General features: G+C 40.1%; 2 protein-coding genes across 4 annotated transcripts in view; both read left to right on the forward strand.

Annotated features, from left to right (window-relative positions):
- LOC133619307 (keratin, type I cytoskeletal 18-like) overlaps positions 1-1,501 on the forward strand; it is a 42,001-nt gene extending 40,500 nt beyond the window's left edge. Inside the window, exon 9 of the mRNA XM_061980275.1 lies at positions 1,265-1,501. Within this exon, the coding sequence (XP_061836259.1) occupies positions 1,265-1,380 (116 nt within the window). The 3' untranslated portion in view covers positions 1,381-1,501. The remainder of the gene's footprint in view (positions 1-1,264) is intronic.
- A 1,031-nt stretch (positions 1,502-2,532) lies between these two features.
- Positions 2,533-20,712, forward strand: part of shoc1 (shortage in chiasmata 1) — a 70,055-nt gene continuing 51,875 nt past the window's right edge. For 2 of the 3 annotated variants that reach the window (XM_061980364.1, XM_061980365.1), the window contains exons 1-9: positions 2,533-2,589; positions 2,840-2,916; positions 3,024-3,153; positions 3,217-3,295; positions 10,157-10,344; positions 11,995-12,157; positions 17,488-17,593; positions 17,660-17,801; positions 17,868-17,954. In XM_061980364.1, the coding sequence (XP_061836348.1) occupies positions 2,860-2,916; positions 3,024-3,153; positions 3,217-3,295; positions 10,157-10,344; positions 11,995-12,157; positions 17,488-17,593; positions 17,660-17,801; positions 17,868-17,954 (952 nt within the window). In that variant the 5' untranslated portion in view covers positions 2,533-2,589; positions 2,840-2,859. The remainder of the gene's footprint in view (positions 2,590-2,839; positions 2,917-3,023; positions 3,154-3,216; positions 3,296-10,156; positions 10,345-11,994; positions 12,158-17,487; positions 17,594-17,659; positions 17,802-17,867; positions 17,955-20,712) is intronic. The other variant, XM_061980366.1, reaches the window with a different exon arrangement.

Here is a 20,712-nt window from a genome sequence, read left to right on the forward strand (position 1 = left end):
TTCTTGGTGTTGGGTTTTATCAAATACATTTCCCCCAAAAATGCGACTTATACTCCATATTTGCCAACCTTGAGACCTCCGATTTCGGGAGGTGGGGGGTGGGGGGCGTGTTCGGGGTGGGGCGGGGGCGTGGTTGGGGGCGGGGCTAAGAGGGGAGGAGTATATTTACAGCTAGAATTCACCAAGTCAAGTATTTCACATATATATATATATATATATATATATATATATAAGAAATACTTGACTTTCAGTGAATTCTAGCTATATATATTTTTTTATTTTATTATATATATATATATATATATATATATATATATATATATATATATATATATATATAATAAAATAAAAAAATATATATAGCTAGAATTCACTGAAAGTCAAGTATTTCTTATATATATATATTTTTATTTGATTATATATATATATATATATATATATATATATATTTTTTTTTTTTTTTTTTTTATAAAATAAATACTTGAATTTCAGTGTTCATTTATTTACACATATACACACACATAACTCATCTACTCATTGTTGAGTTAAGGGTTGAATTGTCCATCCTTGTTCTATTCTCTGTCACTATTTTTCTAACCATGCTGAACACCCTTTCGCAGGTACCCAGAAAGGTTTCGAGTACCACCAAAAAAAACGAATCTCTGAAGACAGTATAAAAATCTGTGTTAAAGGTGTACAAATACTGTTTTTTTTTTACAAATGAGGGTTAAGAGTTTAGTACTAAAAAAAAAAAAAAAAAAAAAAAGAATGTGGCTTAAGTACAGTTTTTTAATTGAGCTGCTGCATTTTTTGGTTGGGTTGTTTATTTATTTTGAGTAACTTCTATACATTTCTAAAAGGGGAATAATGTAATAGAGTGATCTATGTTTGTCTGTTGCCATCTCCTGGTGATTGTTGGCTATAGCGTACTGGGGTTACTTTTGGTTGGCCAACGATTTACGTGGTGTTGCGCACCTGACGTCACTCAGGTCTGCATGGAGCTGGAGGGGGCGTGGCTTCCAGCTCCGCCTGAATTTCGGGAGATTTTCGGGAGAAAATTTGTCCCGGGAGGTTTTCGGGAGAGGCGCTGAATTTCGGGAGTCTCCCGGAAAATCCGGGAGGGTTGGCAAGTATGATATACTCCAGTGCGACTTATATATGTTTTTTTCCTTCTTTATTATGCATTTTCGGCCGGTGCGACTTATACTCCGGAGCGACTTATACTCCGAAAAATACGGTAATCTCTTTGTCTTTGGCCCCTCAGAAGACCCCGACGTGCGCACCAGGAAGATCGTAAAGGTGGTCACGCAGACCATGATCAACGGCAAAGTGGTGGACGAGTCCAGCGAAGTGGAGCAGATTGAGGAGCGCAAGAAATGAGTCCCGCCATCAAGCAAACATGGAGCCGGCAACAACCCTGCAACCCACAAAAAAGTGCCTTCTTGTCAAGGAAAACCTTCTTGTGTGATGTTTTCAATGCCAATAAACATCCTGACATGCTTGCATTGTAGTTAAAACAAATGTACCTGGTACTACTACTACTACTACTACTACTAGTTAAGATTTACAAGCATTTTTTTCTTTAATTTGTGAAGCATCTACTCTAAATATGCAAAACAAAGTATTTAAAATTAGGTAAAGGATTTTAATAAAATATTTAATTGTACTAATATAAAAACTCATGTTGTATTCAAATATTAAAAATATTACACAACCCTAAATGGCCTTGTTGTCTTTTCTTTTATGTTTTGCCCTGACTGATACTGAAAAAGTAACAAAAAAAAACAACCTGATGCTTGTGCACCGAGTAGACAGAAACCAACACACACACACACACACACACACACACACACACAGAAGTATCAGATGACTGTTTGTGTCCGTCACGAGTGTCATGTTTCGTTGACTTTGTGTGTCAGTTTCTGAGCAACGTGCTCGAAACTAAAGAGACATAACAGTAGCACTTTGCGCAAAATAAATCAGTCATCATCACGATTCACCCATCCATCCATTTTCTACCGCTTGTCCCTCTTGCATTCTTTTTGATGAAATACTATGTCAGTTTTTGCATCACAATGTAAACAACACACACCTATCGCCTCGACTAAGACATCCCCATTTCCAAATAAAACACACTGACACCAACCATGAGTTGACATTCTTTCTGTCACCTAAATGGGAACCAAGGAAAGTTCATTCCAACGCACACTGTATGACGTCATGCAGGTTTTTTGACGGCTCTATGTCGCCCCTCTGTGGCCATGATTAGTACTCGTTAACATTTCCAATCAATTTATCATTAACACGACCTGATTTGTACCATAAATTATGTAAATATTGTAGATTCATAAAGTGTACTTTTCTTTCCAATAGCGATATCAAATAAATAATCATGTATACTATGCTCACCTGGTTCTAGTAACAACTTGCGGTAATAATTTAAATAATTGGATTTAAGTTCAATATCTTTGTAGGAGATATTAATATTTTTGTTAATGCAGACCGGAAAACGACAGGAAACTAGACGGGCGGGAACTATCTCATCTCTAATGAGCATTCGGCATCATTTGTTGAGTTTCCCCCTTGTAGGTAAAGTATTTATAATTTAAACTTTAAACCAATAAAAGTGACTCGTTTTGGATTGAGAATACGCTAATCTCTCAATAATACCTTGATTAAATTAAATGTTTTAAAAAAAAACGAGTTATTTGATGACGTAAACAAAGCTTAGCTAGCTTGTTAGTTAGCTGCTAGCATCGCTAGCACGCTAGCAAGTCTTTAAAATGAATATACTTCTATAAATGAAAAAAAAAAAAAAGTGTGGTTATGTTGCCGACAGGTGTGAGAAAACCACTCTAAATGTCAACCATCATGTTCCCGTCAATCCGCTATAAAGCTCTGGACTATGACTTTGAGGTGGGTTTGTGAATACATTAAGTAATAATATTCAAAAAGGGACAAGCGGTAGAAAATGGATGGATGGATAATAAACAGGCATACAATGTGTTCAAACTCACTTGCAGGCCAGGAGCAGGCTGAAGGTGATAATGGACGTGTTGGCTTTACCGACACCTTACATCACAGGCAGCCATCACCTGTACCCTCACAGTGGGGCCCTGGCAGGGGCCACCTACAGGCAGCCGTGGGTCAGAGGTATCTTGTTTTACTCATCGTCTCAATAATGAATGGAATAACAAATCCTGGAATCCATGTTAGGAAACATCATCTCCACCTGTAGCAGTTCTGCGCTGGACCACCTCCGAGGCACAAGACGAGAAAGAAACTCACCAGATAGGTGCGGCCCCTTACAAAGCTCCAATATGATAATATTTTTCAACAATGCAATTGGAAGTGTGCTGCAAAATCTATACTGGAATTTTAGACAGTTTAAACATACTTTGAGTTAGTCTGAATTGGAACACGCCATGTATATCAGCTACAATATGGAGTTTCAATCAATCAATCAATCAATGTTTATTTACATAGCCCTAAATCACAAGTGTCTCAAAGGGCTGCACACGCCACAACGACATCCTCGGTTCAGATCCCACATCAGGGCAAGGAAAAACTCAACCCAGTGGGATGACAATGAGAGCCCTTGGAGAGGACCGCAGATGTGGGTGACCCCCTCCCCCCTAGGGCAGGGGTCGGCAACCTTTACCAGTCAAAGAGCCATTTTGACCAGTTTCACAAATTATAGAAAACAATGGGAGCCGCAAAAATTTTTGAAATTTTAAATGAAATAACACTGTATATAAAAAAATTTTTTTGCTTTGTGCTATGTATAAACCAGGGGTCTCAGACACGCTGCCCACACCTTTATATGGAATTTTTAAGATGGTGCGGCACGCGGGTTTTGAATGAATAGCGCTAGTCAGCGTCATGCGTGCCGTGATGGAACAGCATATGGCGCCCACTACAACCAGCGTGCCTGATCAGCCACATGTTGTATGGTGCTACCGCTTGCTCACGTAGGTGACAGCAAGGCATACTTGGTCAACAACCACACAGAATACACTGACGGGGGCGGTATAAAAAAAACTTTAACACTCTTACTAATAATGCGCCACACTGTGAACCCACACCAAACAAGAATGACAAACACATTTCGGGAGAACATCTGCACCGTAACACAACATAAACACAACAGGACAAATACCCAGAATCCCATGCAGCCCTAACTCTTCCGGGATACATTATACACCCCCGCTACCAAACCCCGCCCACCTCAACTGACGCACAGGGGGGGGGGGGGGGGGGGGGGGGGGGGGGTTAATGTGTGAGGGAGCAGGCTTGGGGTGGGGGCGGAGTTTGGTGGTAGCAGGGGTGTATAATGTAGCCCTGAAGAGTCAGGGCTGCATGGGATTCTGGGTGTTTGTTCTGTTGTGTTAAGGTGCAGATGTTCTCCCGAGATGCGTTTGTCATTCTTGTTTGGTTTTGGTTCAAAGTGTGGCGCATTATTAGTAAGAGTGTTAAAGTTGTTTTATATGATCACCGTCAGTGTAGCCTGTGTGGCTGTTGAACAAGTATGCCTTGCTGTCAAGTACGTGTGCAAGCAGAAAATGTTTATTGTATAATAAGTGCTCGGCTGGCACGCTGTTAATACAGATTGTAGAGGACGCCAAATGTGGTACCGTCACGGCACGCCCTTAATATATCTTTAAGGGTGAAAATCGGTGAATAATAATCCCGGGAGTTTTCTGCGAGAGGCACCGAAATCCGAAAGTCTCACGGGACAATTGGGGGGTTCAGCTCAGCTGCTGAGCCGCATCAGAGTTATCAAAGAGCCGCGGGTTGCCGACCCCTGCCCTAGGGCGACCGGTGCAATGGACGTCGAGTGGGTCGAGCATAATATTGTGAAAGTCCAGTCCATAGTGGATCTTGTCACGACGTGGACTATGGTGTGGTTTGTTTTCCCGGAATGCAAAGGAATTGGATCGGACATGGCGTGAAGGTAAAGACATGTTTAATCTATTACTATAAAAAGGTACAAACGAAAAGCGCGCACAAGGCAGAACTATGGACATAAAAACGAAAACACTCACTGTGACCTGAAAAAACGAGCATGGAACAATGGCATGGAATACAAGCATGAGTAACAGGGCCCACGACGAGATCCGTGAGGCCCATTTTAGTGCCATTTTGTACCAGACAAGGCCAATAACTGGGGGAATTTTCCATTGTGTTTTTTATCCATGACAGAGTAGGAATGGTCTAAGAATATGTTTGCTGTAAAATTTCATACAAAGCTCTCAGTCGTTTATCGTAACAAGGGTAATCAAAAGAAAAATAATTCAGAGGAAAAAAAAGAACCTTGATCTGGGACGTCTGTGTGCCGCTTGCTTCCGCCCGGAGGGGGAGGAGCTTGTGGGAATGATGCGTCCTGTCGGCTCGGAGAAGACTTTCCTGACGTCCCTCGTCCTTGGCGACGTTTCCGGGACTGGAGCGACGCGCCGATCGGCCCCCACATCACCCCCCTGCGCTCCCTGGGGGAAAAGCGCAGCGTTTCCGCCTCCAAAGCGCAGCGTTTCCGCCTCCAAAGCGCGCGGGACCTCCCACGCTCCCTCGTCCAACTTCTTTGCGGGAAAACTCTTTTCGGCTGGCGACATTCTGTCACGACGTGGACTGTGGGGGGTTTGTTTTCCCGAGATGCAAGAAAAGTTGGAGTGGACATGGCGTGAAGGTAGGGACATGATTTATTATAACACTAGCAAAAAGTACCAACAAAAGGCGCGCACAAGGCGGAGAACAAACTTGGCTATGAAACAAAAAAACTAGGACAAAGGCAAAACTATGGACATGAAATAAATAACACTTACTGTGACCAGAACGAACAGCATGAACTATGATAAACATGAGTAGCATGGGTAGCATGGGTAGTAGACGTAACAGAGGTAAAACTAAAACATAACCAAAACTGTCAGTGACAAGCCTGACAGATCTAACATAATAGTGGGGCCAGCAGGACACCATCCCGAGCGGAAACAGGTCAGCAGCGCAGAGATGTCCCCAACCGATGCACAGACGAGCGGTCCACCCCGGGTCCCGACTCTGGACAGCCAGCACTTCATCCATGGCCACCGAACCTGTGCAGAAAATAAAATAAATGGCAGATCAACTGGTCTAAAAGGGGGTCTATTTAAAGCCTAGAGTATACAAATGAGTTTTAAGATGGGACTTAAATGCTTCTACTGAAGTAGCATCTCTAACTGTTACTGGGAAGGCATTCCAGAGTACTGGAGCCTGAATAGAAAACGCTCAAAAGCCCGCAGACTATTTTTGGGCTCTGGGAATCACTAATAAGCCGGAGTTCTTTGAACGCAGATGTCTTGCCGGGACATATGGTACAATACAATCAGCAAGACAGGATGGAGCTAGACCGTGTAGTATTTTATACGTAAGTAGTACAACCTTAAAGTCACATCTTAAGTGCACAGGAAGCCAGTGCATGTGAGCCAGTATAGGCGTAATATGATCAAACTTACTTGTTCTTGTTCTTGTTAGGTTAATTTGTGTTTTTATTACAAAAGCTTTTTTTTGACACTGAATTTATGTTACTGAATTATTTGCAGTGTTGGGTTAGTTACTGAAAACCAGTAACTAGTTACAGTTACTAGTTACTTTATTTCAAAAGTAACTCAGTTACTAACTCAGTTACTTAAACCAAAAAGTAATGCGTTACTGTGAAAAGTAACTATTTAGTTACTTATATATATATTTTTTAATTTTTTTAAGGCCCCATTTAATGCCCTTTTAGCCTTCATTTTAGTACTGTTATTGCACTGGAGAATAATACAATCTGTTGTTCAACTTGACATGCATTTGCATCATTGAACTCTGCTAAGCAATGTGCTCTACATACAACACACAAAGACAAAGATATGTTTTAAAGGGCCAATTTGTTTCAGACCAGAACAAATTGACAAAACTATTTTAAATAGCTGCAACTTAACATACATAAGTAACAAACAGCATAATAACAACATAGCTGTAAAACAAGAAAGGCACACACTACATACATAAAGCCTAACCAGGCGTTTTCTCAAGGAATTCTGAAATAAAATCATGTCTGAAGCCCAGAACACTCTACACATTTCCCCACTTAGTTTAGAGAAAAGGAAATATTAGCCTGGCCCACTAGTATCCCTCTTTAGGTTTGTGAACTTTATAGTCTAAACATTTAGAGTGATGTGATAATCAAACACTCTAAAAGTTTAAAATGAAAGAGTATATAAGAGAATTGACAGAGTGTGTGTACCTTCACGTGTGCAGTGCCTCGTTAAAATCCAGCCGCTGTTGGACGTGGAGGTGAAGTGTGTGTCTCTTTACTAGCTTCGTCGAAGCATGTTGTTTTTGTCGCTGTTTCAGCATATTTGAAACTTACATTCAGCTAAAATGTTCTTTTCTTTGTGGTCGATAAAAGAAACGTACTGAAAATATCTCCATTTTAAGAAACTCGGCTTCGGGGTTCGCCATGACGTCTTGATAGTAGACACAGACACGCCCCCTCCCCCACACACACACTCACACACACACACGTACACACAGACAGCGCGCGGCGCGCCTCTTTTTCGTCGCCTCTTCAGCAGCGACACTCAGATCTTCTCAGTTTCTAGCCGATACTACATAAAAAATAACGCAAAATAACGCAGTAACGCATCATGTAGTAACGGTAACGGAGTTACTGAATATAAAAAATAACGCGTTAGATTACTAGTTACCGCCGATAGTAACGGCGTTACAGTAACGCGTTACTTTGTAACGCGTTAGTCCCAACACTGATTATTTGCGTTCAAATTTTGTGAACTGAATTTTTTTGACATCAAATTATGCTGACAATTTCAATTAAACATTTTTTTAAATTATTTCAGTGTAAAAAAATGTATTGTTTAAATTAATTTGAAAACAATTTAGTGTATGAAAATGTATTTTGTAAAAAAAAAAAATTCAGTGAAAAATATTCAGTGTGGATAAATTTGCTGCTTCAAAAAGCAAGACTCACTTCTGGTAAATTAAGACTGAAGCAATCGATCCTGTCTCAGAACCAGCCAATGAGGTGTGAAGTTTGAGGTCACGTGACACTGGTCTGCAAAAGAGCATAAAAAAGGCAGTTACCTGGTCAACCTGGGCATAATACAACATCATTAACACTTCAATGTGGCCTGCTGGATGTTTTCAAACGATAGAAATGATTATTATTTTTTTACACTGAATTATTCAGCACTGAATTTTTATACACTGAATTTTTTGGTACAACTGTTATTTCTTACGTTAAAATTCTGGCGACTGAGCTACCTGTTTTTACTGAAAAATGTATTTATGGTCATTTTTACAGTACATTACTTTAAATGGGAAAAATTGTACCATTGTTCTTTTTACGGTGAAATTCCGGCAGCTTTTACTCTAAAATCTGCGGTTGTTATTTTATTTTACCGCCTACAGTCGTTTTTACAGTGCACTACTGTAAATAGAAAAACGCTACCACTGTTATTTTGACGGTCAAATTCTGGCTACTGAGCTGCAAGTTTATTACCGTAAAATCTACAACTGTTGTTTTTACAGTGGATTTTTGTAAATGGAAAAATGGTACCGCTGTTATTTTTACTGTAAAATTCTGGCCACTGAGCGGCCAGTTTTTTTCTGTAAATGTATTTTTTATGGTCTTTGTATCTACAGTACAATACTATAAATTGAAAAATGGTACCATTTGTATTAGGGATGCCCGATAATATCGGCCTGCCGATATTATCGGCCGATAAATGTGTTAAAATGTAATATCGGAAATTATCGGTATCGTTTTTTTTATTATCGGTATGTTTTTTTTTTTTTTAATTTTTTAATTAAATTAACATAAAAAACACAAGATACACTTACAATTAGTGCACCAACCCAAAAAACCTCACTCCCCCATTTACGCTCATTCACACTCATTCACACAAAAGGGTTGTTTCTTTCTGTTATTAATATTCTGGTTCCTACATTATATATCAATATATATCAATACAGTCTGCAAGGGATACAGTCCGTAAGCACACATAATTCTACGTGCTGCTGGTCCACTAATAGTACTAACCTTTAACAGTTAACTTTACTAATTTTCATTAATTACTAGTTTCTATGTAACTGTTTTTACATTGTTTTACTTTCTTTTTTATTCAAGAAAATGTTTTTAATTTATTTATCTTATTTTATAATTTTTTTTTAAAAGTACCTTATCTTCACCATACCCGGTTGTCCAAATTAGGCATAATAATGTGTTAATTCCACGACTGCATATATCTGTTGATATCGGTATCGGTTGATATTGGTATCGGTAATTAAAGAGTTGGACAATATCGGAATATTGGCAAAAAGCCATTATCGGACATCCCTAATTTGTATTTTTATGATATAATGGCGACTGAGCTGCCAGTTTAATACCGTAAAATGTATAATTTTTGTTTTTACAGTGCATTATTGTAAATGGAAAAATGATACCACTGTTAAGCTTCATTTTTGATGACTGAGCGGTCAGTTTTTTACCTTTAAATCTGCAGTCGCTTTTACAGTGCATTACTGTCAATGGAACAACGGTACGGCTGTTGCTAGTTTTTTACTGTAAAATATATTTACGGCCATTGCTTTTACAGTACATTACTTCAAATTAAAAAACAGTACCATTGTTATTTTTATGGTACAATTCTGGCCAATGAGCTGCCAGTTTTTTGCCGCCAAATCTACAATTTTTGTTTTTGCAGTACATTACTGTAAATTGGAAAACAGTACCACTGTTTATTTTTCCGTAAAATTTCGGCGGCAGAGCTGCCAGTTTTTACTGTAAAATCTACTGACGTTTTTTTTTTTTTTTTTACAGTTGGTAAGCATATTCGCTGAAGAAAATTCCAATGATCAACTAACGGCTGCCATGTTTTTAGCCCACTGATCGTTGGCAGAGATCCAGAGGTCATTTTAAGATGTGTAGTGAAGCCTGCTTTTTTTGGTGTTTGTTTTACAAAGTGAGCGTTTAAAAAGTAAACAAGCGCAGGAGAAGATAGCTTCTTCTCAGGTTTGGTACGTGTCAGCAGGCTCTCCGGACACATATGACATCATGAAAAAGTCATCAATTTGAAGTGAAAGTGTATTTCTAGTTTTGAATGAAATCTTTATTATTCCGTAGATTTCACGGCTTTGGGTGTGACGAATATGAGTTGGAGGTGTTCGTTAGCTCCAATGCTGACTCAGCAGAGCTCCCTGACCCGGACAAAGGGCTCTGTCTTTTAGAAGAGTCTGAGGTCAACAATCCGTGTGGGGAATCTTTTAACAAGATGACGACCGAGCAGATGGATCCCAGAAATAAGAACAGGGGTATGACTCAAGCCTGCAACAAATCAGTCAGCTGAAAATATAATTTAAAAAAATACAAACCCCGTTTCCACATGAGTTGGGAAATTGTGTTACATGTAAATATAAACGGAATACAATGATTTGCAAATCCTTTTCAACCCATATTCAATTGAATGCACTACAAAGACAAGATGTTCAAACTCAAAAACTTTATTTTTTTTTGCAAATAATAATTAACTTAGAATTTCATGGCTGCAACACGTGCCAAAGTAGTTGGGAAAGGGCATGTTCACCACTGTGTTACATGGCCTTTCCTTTTAACAACACTCAGTAAACGTTTGGGAACTGAGGAGACACATTTTTTAAGCTTCTCAGGTGGAATTCTTTCCCATTCTTGCTTGATGTACAGCTTAAGTTGTTCAACAGTCCGGGGGTCTCCGTTGTGGTATTTTAGGCTTCATAATGCGCCACACATTTTCAATGGGAGACAGGTCTGGACTACAGGCAGGCCAGTCTAGTACCCGCACTCTTTTACTATGAAGCCACGTTGATGTAACACGTGGCTTGGCATTGTCTTGCTGAAATAAGCAGGGGCATCCATGGTAACGTTGCTTGGATGGCAACATATGTTGCTCCAAAACCTGTATGTACCTTTCAGCATTAATGGCGCCTTCACAGATGTGTAAGTTACCCATGTCTTGGGCACTAATACACCCTCATACCATCACAGATGCTGGCTTTTCAACTTTGCGCCTATAACAATCCGGATGGTTCTTTTCCTCTTTGGTCCGGACGGCACGACATCCACAGTTTCCAAAAACAATTTGAAATGTGGACTTGTCAGACCACAGAACACTTTTCCACTTTGTATCAGTCCATCTTAGATGAGCTCAGGCCCAGCGAAGCCGACGGCTTTTCTGGGTCTTGTTGATAAACGGTTTTCGCCTTGCATAGGAGAGTTTTATCTTGCACTTACAGATGTAGCGACCAACTGTAGTTACTGACAGTGGGTTCTGAAGTGTTCCTGAGCCCATGTGGTGATATCCTTTACACACTGATGTCGCTTGTTGATGCAGTACAGCCTGAGGGATCGAAGGTCACGGGCTTAGCTGCTTACGTGCAGTGATTTCTCCAGATTCTCTGAACCCTTTGATGATATTACGGACCGTAGATGGTGAAATCCCTAAATTCCTTGCAGTAGCTGGTTGAGAAAGGTTTTTCTTAAACTGTTCAACAATTTGCTCACGCATTTGTTGACAAAGTGGTGACCCTCGCCCCATCCTTGTTTGTGAATGACTGAGCATTTCATGGAATCTACTTTTATACCCAATCATGGCACCCACCTGTTCCCAATTTGCCTGTTCACCTGTGGAATGTTCCAAATAAGTGTTTGATGAGCATTCCTCAACTTTATCAGTATTTATTGCCACCTTTCCCAACTTCTTTGTCACGTGTTGCTGGCATCAAATTCTAAAGTTAATGATTATTTGCAACAAAAAAAAATGTTTATCAGTTTGCACATCAAATATGTTGTCTTTGTAGCATATTCAACTGAATATGGGTTGAAAAGGATTTGCAAATCATTGTATTCCGTTTATATTTACATCTAACACAATTTCCCAACTCATATGGAAACGGGGCTTGTAATAAACTTGTTTGTCTTTTTGCAAGATCTGCTGCTGCTAGAAGAGATGATGGTGGCAGATTTCCTGCCACATTTTAAACGACATTTGCCCGCCTTGAAAAGCAAACTGTCCCGGCTGAGGACTCTCCCAGTTGCCGACCCCCTGCTGAGTCTGCCCGGAGACGCCATGACCGAGGAAACAATACTCAGGTGCAACATTTCATGCATTTATTTTGGCTCCGGTGATGCGATGACGACTATAATTACATGGCGGGTGTGAAAGTATATCACGATTACGTTGATGCCACCGTCATGCGAAATGTTTCAAATAGATGAGCGTGTTGGCGTCGTAATGAATTGGCTTCTTGCCTGGGCGTGCGTTTTTATCACAGCCCTAAAATACCTAAACAACAGAAAGGTTTAATGTAACAACGTTTGTGATTTAAGTAATGATTTAGAGTGCATGAATGAGAGGAAAAGGAAAATGTAGTGCAAAGAGGACACACACAAGCAGGGAGTGTTTTTTATGCGTGCAGATTTTCTTATATATATATATATATATATATATATATATATATATATACACAATATATATATACACAATATATATATATATATATATATATATATATATATATATATATATATATATATATATATATATATATATATATATATATATATACATACACATACTGTATATATACATACATGCATATATATTATATTAGTGTTGTCCCGATACCAATATTTTGGTACCGATACCAAAATTATTAATAAAGGGGACCACAAAAAATTGCATTATCGTCTTTATTTTAACAAAAAATCTTACAATACAATAAACATGTTTCTTATCGCAATTTTGTCCTTAAATAAAATAGTGAACATACAAGAAAACTTGTCGTTTATTAGTAAGTAAGCAAACAAAGGCTCCTAATTTAGCTGCTGACATATGCAGTAACATATTGTGTCATTTTCCATTCTATTCTTTTGTCAACATTATGAGGGACAAGAGGTAGATAATGAATTATCAATCTACTTGTTCATTTACTCTTAATATCTGCTTACTTTCTCTTTTAACATGTTCTATCTACACTTCTGTTAAAATGTAATAATCATTTATCCTTCTGTTATTTGATACTTTACGTTAGTTTTGGATGATACCACAAATTTGGGTATCAATACATTACATACATTGGTCGTATTCAAAGTCCTCATGTGTCCAGGGACGTATTTACTGAGTTTATAAACATAATATGAATTAAAAAAAAACGAAAGAAGATGTTGTGATGCCAAAAAAATAACGACGTAATCATAGTACCGTATTTTTCGGAGTATAAGTCGCACCGGAGTATAAGTCGCACCCGCCGAAAATGCATAATAAAGAAGGGAAAAAACATATATAAGTCGCACTGGAGCCCGGCCAAACTATGAAAAAAAATGCGACTTATAGTCCGAAAAATAAGGTAGTATCGACTCGATACACTCCTGCACTTGGTATCATTACAGTGGATGTCAGGTGTAGATCCACCCATGGCGTTTGTTTACATTGTGACGCCGGTGAGCTACGGTGTGTCGTGAAGCATGTTTAGCTATTCCTCGTCCTGCAGGGAGGATACTTGTAAGAAACTTACTTTATTTGTCGCCATGCTGACAAGGATTAGTGATTTAGAAGTAGCTAAAACACTGCCCATTGCGGATGGGCGTTAGCCGCAAACTAGATAGCCATGTCTTAAAGCATACTTGCCAACCCTCCCGGATTTTCCAGGAGACTCCCGAAATTCAGCGCCTCTCCCGAAAACCTCCCGGGACAAATTTTCTCCCGAAAATCTCCCGAAATTCATGCGGACCTGAGTGACGTGTCGACAGCCTGTTTTCACGGCCGTAAAGCAGTTCGTCTGCCGTAAACAGCAATGTTGTGACACTCTTAAACAGGACAATACTGCCATCTACTGTACATGCATATGTGACAATAACATCTCGGGCTTTTAGAGAGTGCAGTGCACAACTGCGCACACAACAAGGAGACGAAGCAGAATGCAACATCAGCATGGTTAGAAAAATAGTGACAGAGAATAGAACAAGGATGGACAATTCAACCCTTAACTCAACAATGAGTAGATGAGTGCTATGTGTGTGGAGATGTGTAAATAAATGAACACTGAAATTCAAGTATTTTTCTTATTTATATATATATATATATGTATATATATATAGCTAGAATTCACTGAAAGTCAAGTATGTCTTATATATATATATATATATATATATATATATATATATATATATATGGCGACTTGTCCAGGGTGTACGGCGCCTTCCGCCCGATTGTAGCTGAGATAGGCTCCAGCGCCCCCCGCGACCTTGAAGGGAATAAGCGGTAGAAAATGGATGGATGGATGGATGGATGGATGGACAGCATGGCGCAGTGGAAGAGTGGCCGTGCGCAACCCGCGGGTCCCTGGTTCAATCCCCACCTAGTACCAACCTCGTCATGTCCGTTGTGTCCTGAGCAAGACACTTCACCCTTGCTCCTAATGGGTGCTGGTTAGCGCCTTGCATGGCAGCTCCCTCCATCAGTGTGTGTATGTGTGTGTGAATGGGTAAATGTGGAAGTAGTGTCAAAGCGCTTTGAGTACCTTGAAGGTAGAAAAGCGCTATACAAGTACAACCCATTTATCATTTATTTATTATATATATATATATATATGAAATACTTGACTTGGTGAATTCTAGCTGTAAATATACTCCTCCCCTCTTAACCACGCCCCCCCAGGACCACACACCTCAAGGTTGGCAAGTATGTCTTAAAGCACCTCTTCCTGAGGGCGTTTCAGTGTTATAACTTCACCTATATCTTTAGTTTTTAAACATGCCTCAAAACAACAGCTACAAAAACAATGAAGGCACACAACTTCAGTCCAGAGTATACTAGAGCATACTTGCCAACCTTGAGACCTCTGAATTTGGGAGATGGTTGGGGGGTTGGTGGTAGCGAGGGGTGTATATTGTAGCGTCCCGGAAGAGTTAGTGCTGCAAGGGGTTCTGGGTATTTGTTCTGTTGTGTTACGGTGCGGATGTTCTCCCGAAATGTGTTTGTCATTCTTGTTTGGTGTGGATTCACAGTGTGGCGCATTGGCGTTGTTAGGCCTATTTTAGGGGGGCTCAAGCACCCCCTAAAATATTCTTAAGCCCCCCTAAATAATTTGGTGTTTTTTGGGTTTTTTTTTACAAATAAATGCCGACATATTCATTATAAAGTGGCCCAAATATGAGTTTAAATAAATAATCATATAACCTGTTATTATTCACTCAGTTTCCCCTCACTTCGTAGCGTAAGGTAGAGAGCCCCTTTCGTGCGTCGGTATCCATTCCATTCCACTTGTTCATATAGAAAATGCCCACATCACTCAAATTCCAGCCCGCATTTTCTCTGCGACCTTGCTTGCGGTCCTGCAGGTGTACGAAGCACATTATCTTCCTTTACAATGAGTGAAGCTGCACAAAACCTTGTGTGTGCAATTGTAAATCATTTATTTTTTAAGTTTTGTGTTTCTTGTAGAATCTATATAAAGTAATATACATAAGCCTATTGTTAAAATAATGAAAAAAACATCATTAAATATATTTGTTTTATTGTATTGTTACATTAATAGCTGTTTTATTATTATAGGATGGCTTGTTAAACATTTAATAGGATTTTCAGAGGGAGGAAAAACCAAGACATTTAATATAAAATGTAAAATGAATAAATACATAAAAAGAAAAAGAAAATATATGGTTAAAAGCTATCGTCCCGGGGAGCATTTCATTTCGTTCCGTGCATTTTTTTAAAATAATAATAATAACAATGAATAATTTCTAAGTCTTTGTTAGCCGTTTGTGAAGTTTTGTGCTCGTGCGTAACATTCGCTCGCATCCTGTGCATCTCCTGGGGGCAAAGCCCCCCCTGTCCTTAAAAGCTAGTGACGCCCCTGGTGTGGCGCATATTTGTAACAGTGTTAAAGTTGTTTCTACGGCCACCCTCAGTGTGACCTGTATGGCTGTTGACCAAGTATGGATTGCATTTACTTGTGTGTGTGTAAAAGCCGCATATATTATGCGACTGGGCCGGCACGCTGTTTGTATGGAGGAAAAGCGGACGTGACGACAGGTTGTAGAGGACGCTAAAGGCAGTGCCTTTAAGGCACCAGTTGTCCGGGTGGAAATCGGGAGATTTTCGGGAGGGGCATTGAAATTTGTGAGTCTCCCGGGAAAATCGGGAGGTTGAAACCGATACCGATAATTTCCGATATCACATTTCAAAGCATTTATCGGCCGATAATATCGGCAGGCCGATATTGCCGTGGTACGAAGACCGCTCCTTCAGTCTCTTCAATACGAGCAAGCACAAAATGGTTGCTGGCAGGACACAAAATGAATGAATTGTCGTACACAGAGACATGGTTGGCACACAGAAGCATATTTGGCACGATATAAAAGATCGTAAACCGGAAAGTTTGCAAATAGAGGGGTTAGTAGAGATGCGCGGTTTGCGGACACAACCGCGGAGTCCGCGGATTATACGCGGGTCGGGCGGTTGAAATAAAAAAAAATTAGATTTTATCCGCGGGTCGGGTCGGGCGGTTGAAATGAAAAAAAAAAAAGATTTTAAATAGATTCAGGCGGGTGGCAGTTAAACCAATTCGGAAATATATATACATAGTTAAATGTTGTTACCCACATACGAAAAACGAGCAGGCACCTGCAGCATGCCACAACAGAAGAAGAAAAAAAAAAGAGATGGCAACGCCGGCAGCAAACGTGGTACGCGAGAAACTAAAAAAGGGAATACTAAAGACCAGGGGAAAAAAAGGCCAGAAAAGTTCAGCGTGGACTCGTTTTTATGAGGTTGTAAATCAGGATGATAGTAATGCTGGCTACGTGATTTGCAAGAGCTGCGACGCTGTTTATGTCTACGACAGTCACAAAACCGGGACATCAAACATGGTGCATCACATTTGTGCAAAACCCCGAACCTCCACAAACACCCTGAGCATGAGCAGTTTCGTCCGCCGTGATCCCAGAAGAGTGCCACAGGATGTTAAAACAAGATAGAACGCAGCTGCCTGCAGCAGTTTGAGTGGCGCGAGCGCGCTTGGAGGTGCGCTCAGCGCGGCTCCCAGATGATTGCGCACTGGTGTGCGTCTGGGCCGTGACAGCGTGGCACGCATTGAATGTCTCTGCTGCATTGGATCAGTCTCCTTTCTTTAACAGGCAAAAGCTTTATAACCTCACTAATGCCTTGCATCGTCTATATTAGATATATAACAACGGGCGGGTGGCGGATGGCGGGCGGGTGCGGTTTTGATTAAATGTTAGTTCGGGTGGATGGCGGATGGTTGATGACTTTTGTGATGCGGTTACGGATGAAATAATTGCCTATCCGCGCATCTCTAGGGGTTAGTAAATCAAGGTTCTACCGTATCTGAGCTCATAAAAGTTCCCGGATAATATTTGATGAAAGATGCTGTTTCTCTTCCCCAATGACAACCTTTCAGGCACTGCGTCGCATATGAGAGGCCGTCTGACGTTAAGCATGGCTGCCCTCACCTACCGCCAAACATCACCGAGACCTTTTTCAAAGAGTCCCCAACGAAGGAGGAGGTAGTTAAATAAACTAATTTCAAGTACTTTTGTCTGACTTTTGACATGTTTTATCCCCTGCCGCAGTTTTTGTTATTACCCGAGCTCCTGGACAGCGCAAAGATTCCCAAGCACCATCTCAGCAGCTTCTCAAGCCTTTGCTGTGACGTCAACGTCATTGCCGAACACCTGGATGAACAACTTCCTGTCCTGGAGGTGCCTTTTAAAGGTAACACAGGTTTTTGTCTTTTAGATTTCATTTGCAAGCAAATTGTGTGCATTGTCTGGCCTTCAGATGATTTTCCGTCCGTGGAAATGTCCCCCTTTTCTTTACCGGTGTGGAGCGCGAAAGAATACCGGCTGAAGGACACGGACGCTGCAGGTACGACTTGTAAGGACACACAACATTGTCTCTGCAACACAAACGGTCGAGAATAACTCAGATCAACTCTTGGGATGGCGTTAGCTTCATGTAGCTTCAATGGTCTAACACAGGGGTGTCCAAACTTTTGCAACTGAGGGCCGGACACTGAAAAATCAAAGCATCCCAGGCCGTTTTGAATTGTTATTTTTCCAAAAACCAATACAATATACAGTTTTTTTTAACCTTTTGGACTCCCATAAAAATGTTAAAAATAAGTAAAAAATGATTTTGTTTTCTTAACACTTAAATACCTAGATCAGGGGTCGGAAACCCGCGGCTCCGGAGCCGCATGCGGCTATTTGATCACTCTGATGCGGCTCAGCTGCATACTTGCCGACCCTCCCGATTTTCCCGGGAGACTTCCGGATTTCAGTGCCTCTCGCAGAAAACTCTCAGGATTAATATTCTCCGATTTTCACCCTGACAATAATAATAAGAGCGTGCCATGATGATACAGCATTTAGCCGCCCTCTACAATATGTACTAACCTCGTGCCAGTCCAGCCTCTTTGCGTATGCGTCTTTTGCTTGCATACGTAAGTGAATGCAAAGCATACTTGGTCAATAGCCACACAGGTTACACTGACGGTGGCCATATAAAACAACTTTAACACTCTTACTAATATGCGCCACACTTTGAACCAAAACCAAACAAGAATGACAAACACATTTCGGGAGAACATCTGCACCTTAACACAACATAAACACAACAGAACAAATACCCAACCCCCCCCCGTGCGTCGGTTGAGGTGGGCGGGGTTTGGTAGCGGGGGTGTATAATGTAGCCCGGAAGAGTCAGGGCTGCATGGGATTCTGGGTATTTGTTCTGTTGTGTTTATGTTGTGTTACGGTGCAGATGTTCTCCCGAAATGTGTTTGTCATTCTTGTTTGGTGTGGGTTCACAGTTTGGCGCATTATTAGCAAGAGTGTTAAAGTTTTTTATACCGCCACCGTCAGTGTAACCTGTGTGGTTGTTGACCAACTATGCCTTGCTGTCACTTACGTGAGCAAGCAGAAGCCCCATACAATGTGTGGTTGGGCCGACACGCTGGTTGTAGTGGGCGCTAAATGCTTTACCATCACGGCACGTTCGAGAGAATAATTGCCCTGAAATTCGTAGTCTGCCGGATGTCAAGCGCCATTCATATAAAACTCGCGGGCCGCATTAACATTCAATTTTCATATTAAGGTGTGGGCCGCGTGTCTGAGACCCTTGGTTTATAAATAGCACAAAGCAAAAAAAAAAACTTTGTATGCAGTGTTATTTCATTTTAAATTTCAAAAGAATTATGTGGCTCCCATTGTTTTCTTTAATTTGTGAAACTGGTCAAAATGGCTCTTTGAGTGGTAAAGGTTGCCGACCCCTGATCTACATAAACTTCAGATGTATCTGCCGATATGAAGTAAACATTTTGTATTTGTTATTTTTTTTTTGTTTTATGCCTTTTTTGTCTAAGAAAACTCTGTTTTTTATGACCAAAGCACAAAAAATGCAACATTTCTCCCCCCAAAAATGTCTAAGTGGACTATTTCATGTGAAGTAATTGGAGCCTTAAATAGGTTATTGATTCATGATAAAAAAATAAAAATAAAAATCATTATAATTTTTTGAGCAATGGCAGTCTAAAAATATATTCCACTACAATTCTATAGGGATCCAAAAGGGTGCAACTCACAAAAGTGTAAAAAATAAGCTATACTTTTATATTTTTTTATTATTCTACTTTCAATGCTTGAATCTCTGGATTAACTTCAGATCTATCCGTTGATGATCCATCCATCCATTTTCCTTTCGGGGTTGCGGGGGGTGCTGGAGTCTATCTCAGCTGCATTCGGCCGGAATGCGGCGTACACCCTGGACAAGTCGCCACCTCATCGCAGGGCCAACACAGATAGACAGACAACATTCAAACCCCAAAGACTATAAAAATGGGACCCATTACCTCCCTGCTTGACACTCAGCATCAAGGGTTGGAATTGGGGGTTAAATCACCAAAAATGATTCCCGGGCGCGGCCCCCGCTGCTGCTCACTGCTCCCCTCACCTCCCAGGGGGTGATCAAGGGTGATGGGTCAAATGCAGAGAATAATTTCGCCACACCTAGTGTCTTTAACTTTTACCAATGCTCAACCGAGGATGTCGTTGTGGCTTGTGCAGCCCTTTGAGACACTCGTGATTTAGGGCTATATACCGGTAAGTAAACATTGATTGATTGATTGATTTTTAACTTTAACTTAACATTCACACTCACATTCACACACTAGGGCCAATTACTTGCAGTGTGAATATTGTATATATTACATATTGTTTTGTAGGTGTCTGTTACTACATTATATATATATACTTGCAGTGTGTATATTTTACATATTATATTGTTATGAAGGTGTCTGTTATTACATTATATATATATACTTGCAGTGTGTATATTGTATATATTACATATTGTTATGTAGGTGTCTGTTACTACATTATATATATATACTTGCAGTGTGTATATTTTACATATTATATTGTTATGAAGGTGTCTGTTACTACATTATATATATATATATACTTGCAGTGTGTATATTGTACATATTATATTGTTATGAAGGTGTCTGTTACTACATTATATATATATATACTTGCAGTGTGTATATTTTACATATTATATTGTTATGAAGGTGTCTGTTACTACATTATATATATATACTTGCAGTGTGTATATTGTACATATT

The sequence above is a fragment of the Nerophis lumbriciformis genome, linkage group LG20 (genome assembly GCF_033978685.3).
Source record: "Nerophis lumbriciformis linkage group LG20, RoL_Nlum_v2.1, whole genome shotgun sequence".
Taxonomy (NCBI): domain Eukaryota; kingdom Metazoa; phylum Chordata; class Actinopteri; order Syngnathiformes; family Syngnathidae; genus Nerophis; species Nerophis lumbriciformis.